Source organism: Sinocyclocheilus grahami, unplaced genomic scaffold (assembly GCF_001515645.1).
Source record: "Sinocyclocheilus grahami isolate Dianchi unplaced genomic scaffold, SAMN03320097.WGS_v1.1 scaffold368.1, whole genome shotgun sequence".
Classification (NCBI taxonomy): domain Eukaryota; kingdom Metazoa; phylum Chordata; class Actinopteri; order Cypriniformes; family Cyprinidae; genus Sinocyclocheilus; species Sinocyclocheilus grahami.
The window spans coordinates 156,533-167,519 of NW_015505547.1; the positions used below are offsets into that span (position 1 = coordinate 156,533).

At 33.5% G+C, this 10,987-nt stretch overlaps 1 protein-coding gene across 1 annotated transcript in view; it reads left to right on the forward strand.

Annotated features, from left to right (window-relative positions):
* Window positions 1–9,536, forward strand: part of LOC107549299 (suppressor of tumorigenicity 7 protein-like) — a 38,036-nt gene extending 28,500 nt beyond the window's left edge. The window contains exons 13-23 of the mRNA XM_016230339.1: window positions 6–24; window positions 109–163; window positions 264–379; window positions 474–552; window positions 1,748–1,836; window positions 1,918–2,018; window positions 2,741–2,855; window positions 2,955–3,027; window positions 3,171–3,306; window positions 6,016–6,162; window positions 9,328–9,536. Of these exons, the coding sequence (XP_016085825.1) occupies window positions 6–24; window positions 109–163; window positions 264–379; window positions 474–552; window positions 1,748–1,836; window positions 1,918–2,018; window positions 2,741–2,855; window positions 2,955–3,027; window positions 3,171–3,306; window positions 6,016–6,162; window positions 9,328–9,423 (1,026 nt within the window). The 3' untranslated portion in view covers window positions 9,424–9,536. The remainder of the gene's footprint in view (window positions 1–5; window positions 25–108; window positions 164–263; window positions 380–473; window positions 553–1,747; window positions 1,837–1,917; window positions 2,019–2,740; window positions 2,856–2,954; window positions 3,028–3,170; window positions 3,307–6,015; window positions 6,163–9,327) is intronic.
* The last annotated feature ends 1,451 nt before the right edge of the window (window positions 9,537–10,987 follow it).

Here is a 10,987-nt window from a genome sequence, read left to right on the forward strand (position 1 = left end):
CCGAGCCGAGAACCAACGTTGCAGGTTTTTGAAAGTTACTACATGTTTATCTTTCTAAATATTATAAAGTGAATGGAATGTGCAGCTATTATTTTCTTTTTCTTTCAGAATGTAAAGTGTGGAGGAACCCACTGAACCTATTCAGAGGTGCAGAGTACAGCAGGTATGAAGGTTTCGGTTCATTTGAATATTAGATTTTTTAAATATGACAGAATTCTATTATTTAAAAAAAATCATATTCATTCATGATCCTTTCATTCCAGGTACACTTGGGTGACGGGAAAAGAGCCCCTGACATACTATGACATGAATTTATCAGCCCAAGATCATCAGACCTTCTTCTTGGGAGACACTCAGCAACTTAGACCAGAGGACTCTGGTTAGTCTCATGCTCCTCCACTTGAAAGAAATACCTAAATTGAATCAGAATTGATGTTTAATCATGATTGGTATCTCTCTTGTTTGTTCTGCAGTAATGCAGAAGGCCTGGAGGGAGAGGAACCCGCAGGCACGAATTCAAGCAGCTTACCAGGCAATTGAAATGAACCGCGAGTGAGTTCCACACATCCTTGTGATTTTATTCAATTTACCGTCTTCAGACGTGGCTCATCCAGCCAGACTTTGCAGCTGAAATGGTCCATTTAAACAGCCATAAACATACGTGAACGAGGGATGCATAAAATGTTGGTACCATTTTGCTTATTTTTATTCAATTTTATTTAATCAGTCAATATAAGATAATTAGTTATGCATGCTCTTACATTTACATTTAGTCATTTAGCAGACGCTTTTATCCAAAGCGACTTACAAATGAGGACAATGGAAGCAATCAAAACCAACAAAAGAGCAATGATATACAAGTGCTCTGACAAGTCTCAGTTAGCCTAATGCAATACACGTAGCAAGGTTTAAAAAAAAAAGTTTTGTTTTTAATTATTAAATAAATAAAAAGAAAACAGACAGAATAGAAAAAGAATAGAGCAAGCTAGTGTTAGAGGCCTTTTTGCTTTTTGTTAATTGTATAATAAATAAAAAGAAAACAAATAGAATACAAAAAGAATGAAAATAGATAAGCTAAGTTAAAAGTAATATTTAAAAACATAATAACGCAGTTAAATGCAATCTTATTTTTCATAATGTGCATTATAAAGATGATGCCTAAATTCACTTGTAACTTGTCATTTTAAAATGACCTGTTTTAATTTGTAATGTTATATTTTGAATTTATTTAAATATACAACAGCATGAAGTTGTAATATAAGCCATGTATCGTTATTTAATTACTGGCTTTCTGTTTCAACCAGATGTGAACATGGATTTTAGTTTTTCTAACTCTCTTTTTATTTTTTTATTCTATTTATATCTATTTTATCATATCGTATTGGATATTTAATTATGTATGCTCATTTTCTGTCACTTAAAGCTAATTTTAACACATAATAATCACATAATAATAATTTCATAGCACTATTAAATGTAATATTTTCAAAATTAATATATAATCATTTTTCACACTGTGCATTATAATGTTGATGCCTATTTTTATTATTTAAATGATTTTTATTTTTATTATTTTAATACATAACAGTATCTTATTGTATTATAAGCCATGTATGGTTATTGATCATAACATAGGAGTAATTACTGGCTTTTCTGTTTCGGCCAGAATTTAATCATCATTGCATCTCTAATGTTTGCATCAAATTGACTTTTTCTGACTCTCAAGCATATGACTCATTCATTGCAGATGTGCTGCAGCATATGTGCTCCTGGCCGAGGAGGAAGCCACAACCATCACAGAGGCTGAACGGCTTTTCAAGCAAGCGCTTAAGAGTGGTATGAAACTTTCACACTGTCACACATATATAGCCAGCATACAGTAACTCACACTGTTGCTTATTCTCGTTGCTTTCACAGCCGGTAAAGACACCAATCTTGTGGTCTACATCAAGCGCAGACTGGCCATGTGTGCAAGAAAACTGGGTCGCATCAAAGAAGCTGTAAAGATGATGAGAGATGTGAGCGAAGCAATATACCACTTACGATGTTTAGGTGTTGTGGCTGTAAAATGTGTGTATTTTAGTGATTATCTTATGGGGCTTATGCCTTGCCACATAGACTTTTATAGAAATTATTTTACAGTAAATTAGGTTTAGGTTTTTTATCTTTGAGGATCTAAATGATTTTCTGTGGTTTTCCACAACATGATTGAACATTCCTGTAACTTTAGTGCAGATATAAAAAGAATTCCGCCTTTCTCTATTCAGTTTGACAAAAAATGTTAAAACTCTGGTCACATGACTCTAAAACATGTTGTCACTCCACATCTATAGAATATCCTCAGGGCAAGTTTACATTCAACATTTACCTGAACATACCTTACTATTTTCTTTATGATTCTGTACATTAAAAAACATTAACTGAAAGAGAAACTTTGAATTACAACAATAGATTTAAAAATATAAAAATCTGGTTTCTTATATAGCATTTTTTATGCCTAAAATATTAATGTTCTGTAATCATCAGAGAGTAATTTCTGGCATAATAATTCAACACTTAACATTTTTTATGAATACGTTGGAGCTCAGCCTTTACTTGAATTGTAACATACTACTGGACACATTTTATTTTATTTATTTATTTTGCATTTCATTATTTAATTTATTTTATTTTAGTGGTATCTTGCACTTGAATTATGCTCTGTTGTGTAATATTGTCATTTTCTTGTTTCCTTGCACAGTTAATGAAAGAATTCCCCTTACTGGGAATGTTAAATATTCACGAGAACCTTTTAGAAGCATTATTAGAGCTGCAGGCCTACGCTGATGTACAAGCAGTCCTCGCAAAATATGACGGTAAGCTCATTCAGCTGTCATGTTACTGTACATTTCATAGAGGACCAGGAAGAGATGCTAGTATCCTTTATATTAACTGTCTGATGTTTCTCCTTTCAGATATCAGCTTGCCAAAATCAGCTACTATATGCTACACATCTGCCTTACTGAAAGCCAGAGCAGTGTCAGATAAGTAAGTCTTCAGCATCCTGGAAAATTAAAAAAAAAAAATATTTTCAGTTATGTCTAATATTGAATAGCATAGCATATCATAGCATAGGTGATGTTTATGGATGATAGTTTGCTGAATGAATCTGTATGTGTGTTGTATGGCAGGTTTTCGCCTGAAGCAGCATCTAGACGAGGTCTCAGCACAGCAGAGATGAACGCAGTAGAGGCCATACACAGAGCTGTGGAGTTCAACCCACACGTACCAAAGGTTCGAATGATTCTTTTAAAGGGTCCAAAATTCGTGTGTCTTATACACTACTATTCAGAAATTTGGGGTAAATAAGATTGCTTTTAATGTTGGTAAAGAAGGTTTCTTATGCCTACCAAGGCTGCGTCTTTTCATTAAAACAGTAATATAGTGAAATATGATTACAATTTAAAATAACTGTTTTCAGTTTTAATATATTTAAAAATAAAATGTATTCCTGTGATGCAAAGCTGAGTTTTCAGCATCATTACTCCAGTCTTCAGTGTCACATGATCCTTCAGAAATCATTCTAATATGCTGATTTGCTAATCAACAAATATTATTATTATTATCCATGTTGAAAACAGTTGTGCAGGCAAACGTAAACAAAGGTGTATGTTTGTAGAGTTTTACAACAGTTTTGAACGTGGCTCAGCCAATCAGAATCAAGGACCGGAACTATCCGTTTAATAATGTCAGTTTTAATAAATTGAATGCAGCCTTGCTGAATAAAAGCATCAGTTCGAGAAAAAAAAAGAAGCTTTTGAACGATAGTGTATATGGAGTTGCATTTATGCAATCGCTATTAATGTCACTACATGGAGTTCTGGAATTGCAACAGTAAATCAAAACTTTTGACTTTTTATCTACATTTTTGATACTAAATTTTGATTGGATTCGCTAATGTCCAATAATAAAAAAAATACCAGTTTCAAGTGATCTTACCCTAGTAAAAAAGTACTATATTTCAAATACATTTATTTCATATTAAGTATAGTTCAAATCTATTAACATATTTACTGACATCGCTCGAGACTTACTGATATAAAAATTCTAATTCAACTTTATTTGGAATACTACTCATGCACAATGCACATTTTTTAATATTAAGCTTAAAATGTGTTTTAATGTCACTTGATGAGGATTGTATGATCTTTCAATAATATCAATCTTTACATGCAAGATATTTAAAGTGTACCTGAAGCATACTTTCAACAGTTCCACTTTAGCACAATCAAATATACTTCAGTATATCTTTAGTTGGACTTCAGCACTTCTTCTGCACAAATAAAGTGCTTTAAGTACAAAATTACTTGTTCCAATTTAGCAGACTTTAATCATACCAGTTTAGTATACTTATAGTACAATTGCAGGATATTTTTATTTGTAGTATATTGAAATATATTTCAAATACATTTGAGTATATTTATTTTTTACTAGGGTATCATGATGTATAATGCAGTTTTTTAAGTTACTTGCCCACACATCAACTTTATCTCACTGTTATTCTTGAGTGCAGAGACACATTGTCATGACCAGGAGGTGATGCTGTTGAAGCACACTGCTGTCCTCTGCTCTAAACAGAAACCTTTCTAATATTCACATCAGGAGTGCATCGTTCACAGTTTTACATTGAACATAATTGCAGGTGGGCTTGTCGACCCATGACTGCCGTGCATAGATTTTCGTAAACTGTGTTTAGGGCGAAAGTTGTATCACCTTTGATTTTCTTTTTGCTCTTTAATGATGTTTTGGCCCTCATCAACTATTTTTTTCTTTGTACCTGGTTCCAACTTGCAACTTTTCAAAACACTAGATCGGACTTCAGAGTGCTTAACCGTGCAAAACTTACGGACTGCAGCTTTAACGTTCACAATACCTACATTTGCTACAGAAGTTATTAATCTTTGTTAAATCTTTGTTAAAAAAACACAACTCTTAGTTCATGTTAGCTCATTAAATAACACAGTTGCAACTTTTGATTTTAACATGCTGTAAAATATTGGAATTACCTAAGATTAATGAATGTTTAGAAGAGTTTTTCATTGGCAGTTTATGTTAACTAATGAAGCCCTAATGTAAAGTGTGACCGAACAATAAAGAATCAAAACACCCTCAAACAATATCTAGGGCATGTTGTAGTACAGTATTTGGCGTTGTGATGAACACCATAGCGAATACACAAATCTGAATGGCTATTTAAATCATTAAAATATGTTTCAGAAACAGAAAGTAGCGCAGCTGCTTTGTTTTCGAGGTAACAGCTGCATTTCTGCTGTTCAGCGCCATCTGCTGTCAGAGAGTGAATGTGCACTTTCATTCAGATCGTCTCTCACGCGCTCCGCCATGCGCTTCTCATCCGTGCTTGTTTACATCAGAGTGCGCATGCGTCTTTCACGCAGCATACAGCGGTGTTGTGCATTGTGACCAGTTGGTGGGAAATGTATTCTTAAAATGCAAATAATTTGCATTGCTTCAAAATTCTGAATAATTTGTAATAAATAATTATTTTTTGTATTTTGAAGTGCCCACGATAACAATATTGTGCATATTCATTATCGTGATATATTGCATTACCAAATACCGGCACATGTCTAGTGCTGTCACATTAGAGTGATTTCAATAAAAATTGTGCAAAAAAAAGCCCATTGTCAATAGTGTAGAGAAGAAGCACTGCTCACACAGACGTCACTTTCAAACAAAATCAGTGTGGCAAATTCACAACCTGAACACGAGTGAAATCTGTGTGATGAACTATTTTGCATGCTTTACAAACTCTAGATTGTGTAGATTCTTATTGGAAAAACAGGTTTTCGCCCCTGAAATGTCCCTGAGCAACGCTAAATGTGACCATACCTTTTGCACAAGGATAGAGTTTTAAAAGTCAACTGGTTTGAAAATAATTAAAAATAAGAAGAAAATAGGGTACTTATTGACCTGTTTTTAAGATAAATAAATCTGTCTGTCTGTCTTTATCTTTTTCTTCCAGCATTTCACGAGGTCTCAGTGTATCCGAAGAAGGAGCTTCCTTTCTTCATCCTCTTCACAGCAGGCCTGTGCTCCTTCTGTGCCATGTTGGCCATGCTCACACACCAGTTTCCAGAGCTCATGGGGGTCTTCGTCAAAGCTGTGAGTATCTGTATGCCTCACCAAACCCAAAAGTTTTTTTTTTCTTTTTTTTTTTTTTCCTCTTGTTCCTCTGTGCCCTTATTTCTTTCTTTTTTTGTTTAGAAGAGAAGGTACACAATCACTGAACTCCCAAGAGAAACATTTCTTTGTTGCAATATAAGAATGAAGTCTGTCAGTGGCATTCTAGATGGTACAAACTGCAGCTCGTTATGAGACCATATATATATATATATACTGTATATATATTCAGTCATTTCAATTTATTGGCAATGAATAGGTCCTTTTTGTTGTCATTAAAGTGAAGTAACTGAACATAAAATATAGGAGCCTAATAAAAATGCTAATTTTAAAAGAAAATTTCAGCCTTTTGCATTTCAAGTATAGTATATTTAGATAGATAGAAAGACAGAGAGAGAGATAAATTTATATTATATTATCTTATAATTCTTAAAAATAAATAATTAATATATATAAATGATTAATTTATTGAATATATTAATAATTAATATACATAATGCAAACATATCAATATTATTTATATATATATATATATACACACACAGTAGTCAACGTTTGAAGTGGATCAAAAAAGTTCATCAAAGTTGTCCTGAGGCAAGAACGCATTTTGGTTTTAGGTTTTAGGACAACTTTAATGAAAGGTTTTGATCCACTTCAAATGTTGACTACGGTATATATATATATATATATATATATATATATATATATATATATATATATATATATATATATTTTTTTATTTTGAAGTGGATCAAAAAAGTTCATCAAAGTTGTCCTGAGGCAAGAACGCATTTTGGTTTTAGGTTTTAGGACAACTTTAATGAAAGGTTTTGATCCACTTCAAATGTTGACTACGGTATATATATATATATATATATATATATATATATAATATTATTATTATTAATTAAATTTTTATGAGTTCAAGCTGCAGTCCATAACTTTTTTTGTGTTCAAAATTTACTAAATTTATATAATAAGCGAGTACATCATGAATCCATTTTCTAAACCGTGTTTTTGGCTTGTCCTGAATCAATACGGTACACTTAAGTTTTTATATTCGCAATATTTCTGGTAGGAACCGCTGCAGAGTAGCCCAGTACCTGCGTGATTCGCCATAGACATAAGCAGAGAGAAGTAGCTTCGGCTACAGTGTTCATCCACAAGACGCATGCAGTTCTGTTTATTAACTGCTAGAGCGCCAAACAAATAAAAAATTTGTTTAGATGATTTTATATTTTGTTATTTGTAAGTTGTATATAGATTGACTTACAATACTTTGCACAGTAACTTATTTACAGTCCTTAGTCAATGAGGTAGCAGAATGGAGAAGAGAAATTAAAGAGCAGAAGTGAAGCTAAGCCAAGCAGGCCTTTGAACTGTTCGTACAACAACATTTAGCCTCTCCGAAGGTCAGGATGCCCATTTCGTGGCAGTGCGTTCTTCTCTTATCGTTGTTTACATTCATTTGGGTGAATTAATAGCGAGTGATTGATTTCAGAACAAGTTTGAGTTGTTGCACTAGATGCCACGGAAGGGCCTCGCCTCCGACTTGCATTCGAAGTCGCTCTTTTTCCATTATACTCCCTCGCTTGTTCGCGCACGTACACACAAGCTTTGTTCCCCGTCCACTCCAAACATCTTTGTTTTCCTTGGGGAACAATGCCCTAATTTGTAATTGCAATAAACTCCTGAATGTGAGGACATGCAGCCTCATTGGCCTTTATCTTTTTATCAACCTCGTTTGTCATGTTACAACATGTATTTCCTGGATCTGGGTTAAAATGGATGATACCTCTCCAGCCTCCACTCTTCCCGTTTTCCTCCCTCTCCGACACGCGGCCCCGGGCTTCCTTTCCCATATTCCGTCATAAACATCTGTTCATCCGTGAAATGTATCGCTTCATAAACACATTTGAGGCTTGTTTATGGTGGATTGAATCATGGAGGTTTCAGTGTTTTTCAAAGGAACTGTTTCACACCAGTTTTATAGTCCTGAAGTTGGTTGCCATCCAGAGTTTTTTTCTCCTGTTGTTTGTGTCTGTCAGGACCTCCATGTAGTATCCCAGAGGGACAAACTCGATCATACTTATGTCTAGCACTTCAGGCATTTTAAAGGCAACTTTCTGACAGCTTGTGGCTCAGTCACACTGAATAGTCTATGAATGAGGTAGATAAGATGAGCAAAAGCACTGCTTTCATATTTTTTTCTTCAGGTTGGACAAGCATTCATGAGGACAAGATTTCCTCATGTCAACATCAGCTCACAGTGGCCAGTTTAGGACTGAAATTCATTAATTTCACAAAATTGTTGTTTGGTAAAAAGGTGTTTACTGTACTACAACACCAAACTACTGTACAGTCACTACCAGAGATTGGAAATGAAACCTCAAATATTTAAATATTTTAATTAATATTCAGTGTTAATAATTATTAACTATAATTTTTTTCTGTATGTTTTTCTTAATAATGAAAATGTCAGTTTACTTTAGATTTCAATAAATGACAGTTATCAAGGGCCAAACTTGAAATAATTATATGAAATTGGAATATTTTTAAATAAATCCTAAATACAAAGTTATAATTTAAATGTATAATTGTAAATCCAAATATATACTTAAGTCTATATATATATATATATATATATGTATCTATCTATCTATATATATATATATATATAGATATAGATATAAGCAGATATATATTTAAATATGTCAATGTTAATCATGAATATATGGATGTAAATCTGGATAAATGCAGTTATAGATCTAAATATAGTTATAAAATAAATCTGAAAATATGATTGTGAATCCATATATATATATATATATTTTTTTTTTTCAGGATTTTAACATTAAGACTGTTATATAACATAGTTTTAATTCTGAATAAATAAATGTAAAATCCTGAATATGTACATTTGAATTGCATATATATTTATAAATACTGAATGTCAATTTTATATTTTAGATTTTTCAATTTATTCTTTCCACTCAAAAATGTGGTTAAGTTTGGCAAAGTACACCCATTTACTTTAGAAATGTAAAAGTCTGTTTCTTAAATATTTTGCATGAAATTTAATTTAATTTAATTTGTGATTATTAATTCAGATTCATCTGACTGTTTTCTCTCTCTGTGTCTCTGCAGTTCTTCAGCACCCTCTTTGCACCACTGGGCTTTTTTGCAGACAAGATGGAGAGTTTTATGCCCTCCTGCCTGTGGCATCAGCTAGCAAACGTCTGACGTACACACACAGCTCACACATGCTTGCACTTGAAAACACTACTGTACATGTAACACATGTGTAAGGTGCCCGTTAGCCACCTGTACTGATAATAAAAATGTTATGGCTCTTTGACGCACTTTGCCTTCTCTTTTCCTGTAGTATTTAATGCCTTCTGACATGGTTGAGTAGAACAGCAGAAGTCAATATGAAGTTGAATATGTTAACTAAATGCCCATTTGTCAACCTCTGTGCCGTGACTGCCTCTAATCCCGCTTAAATATGCCTGCTATGGCCGCTGGGCAGGTTGCCACTGTAATATAGTGCTGATGCAATCATTGAAGAAAAAGACTGGCCTTGTGTACCCTGAAGATTCGGTAGTAAATCATGTGTCTGTTTTTAGAGGACCTCACTAAACAAAAGTTCAGATCCACAGCATGAGGTTGAGTTGGTTGCACGGATGAAACTGTGTGTTCATACAATATTAGTCTTTATCATCTTATAAAATGAAGGCTTGAAGACATTGCAATTAAGAATTTTACATTAGAAAAGACTCATGCACTGCGGTTGTGGTCATGAATATCGATCTGTTTATATATGATAGTATGTTGTTCTACAAAATGCCAGATTTGGATGATATTTTTTAGGCCAGTTCACACTAAGGATGATAACTACACTGAACAAAATTATAAACGCAACACTTTTGTTTTTGCCCCCATTTGTCATGAGCTGAACTCAAAGATCTAAGACTTTTTCTATGTACACAAAAGGCCTATTTCTCTCAAATATTGTTCACAAATCTGTCTAAATCTGTGTTAGTGAGCACTTCTCCTTTGCCGAGATAATCCATCCACCTCACATGTGTGACATATCAAGATGCTGATTAGACAGCATGATTATTGCACAGGTGTGCCTTAGGCTGGCCACAATAAAAGGCCACTCTAAAATGTGCAGTTTTACTGTATTGGGGGGTCCGAGAACCAGGCAGTATCTGGTGTGACCACCATTTGCCTGTATATATAATAGAATTTTGTTCAGTGTATATAACAATAAAGTTTAAAAAATCATTCTGTTTACACCACAACTATAATGGTAACGGTATAGACTAGAGGAACAATAATGTCAGAATCACTTTTAGAAAGATTTTAATAATCCATTCTGCTTTAATAAAGAGCTCAAGTATTAAAAAAAAAAAAGAAGTGAAGTGACATGTGGCCAAGTATGGTTTAAGTAATAATTTGCAATATCAAGCAGCAAAACTAGTTGTTTCTGTACATCTAAAAAATAGCTGGACGTGGATGAGACTGGAAGCCTAGTAAACTAGTAACAAAACATACTTACAGTCGCTGATTCAGACGCGCCAGATTGTCATAGCAAAGTCGGAATTGACCTTTTTTATTTATTTTTATTTTTTAGAAATAGCCTTTGTGCACAGCCAGCCTTGTACTCTTCTAGGTTCAAAAAACTGTCGTCCATAAAATGTGTTGCACAAATTCGAACATCTGGGTTGTGCTGTTCTGTTGTAAATAAATCTTAACCAATGATTCCTAATTGCATCTACTTCCGGAAGGCCAAATAAAGTGC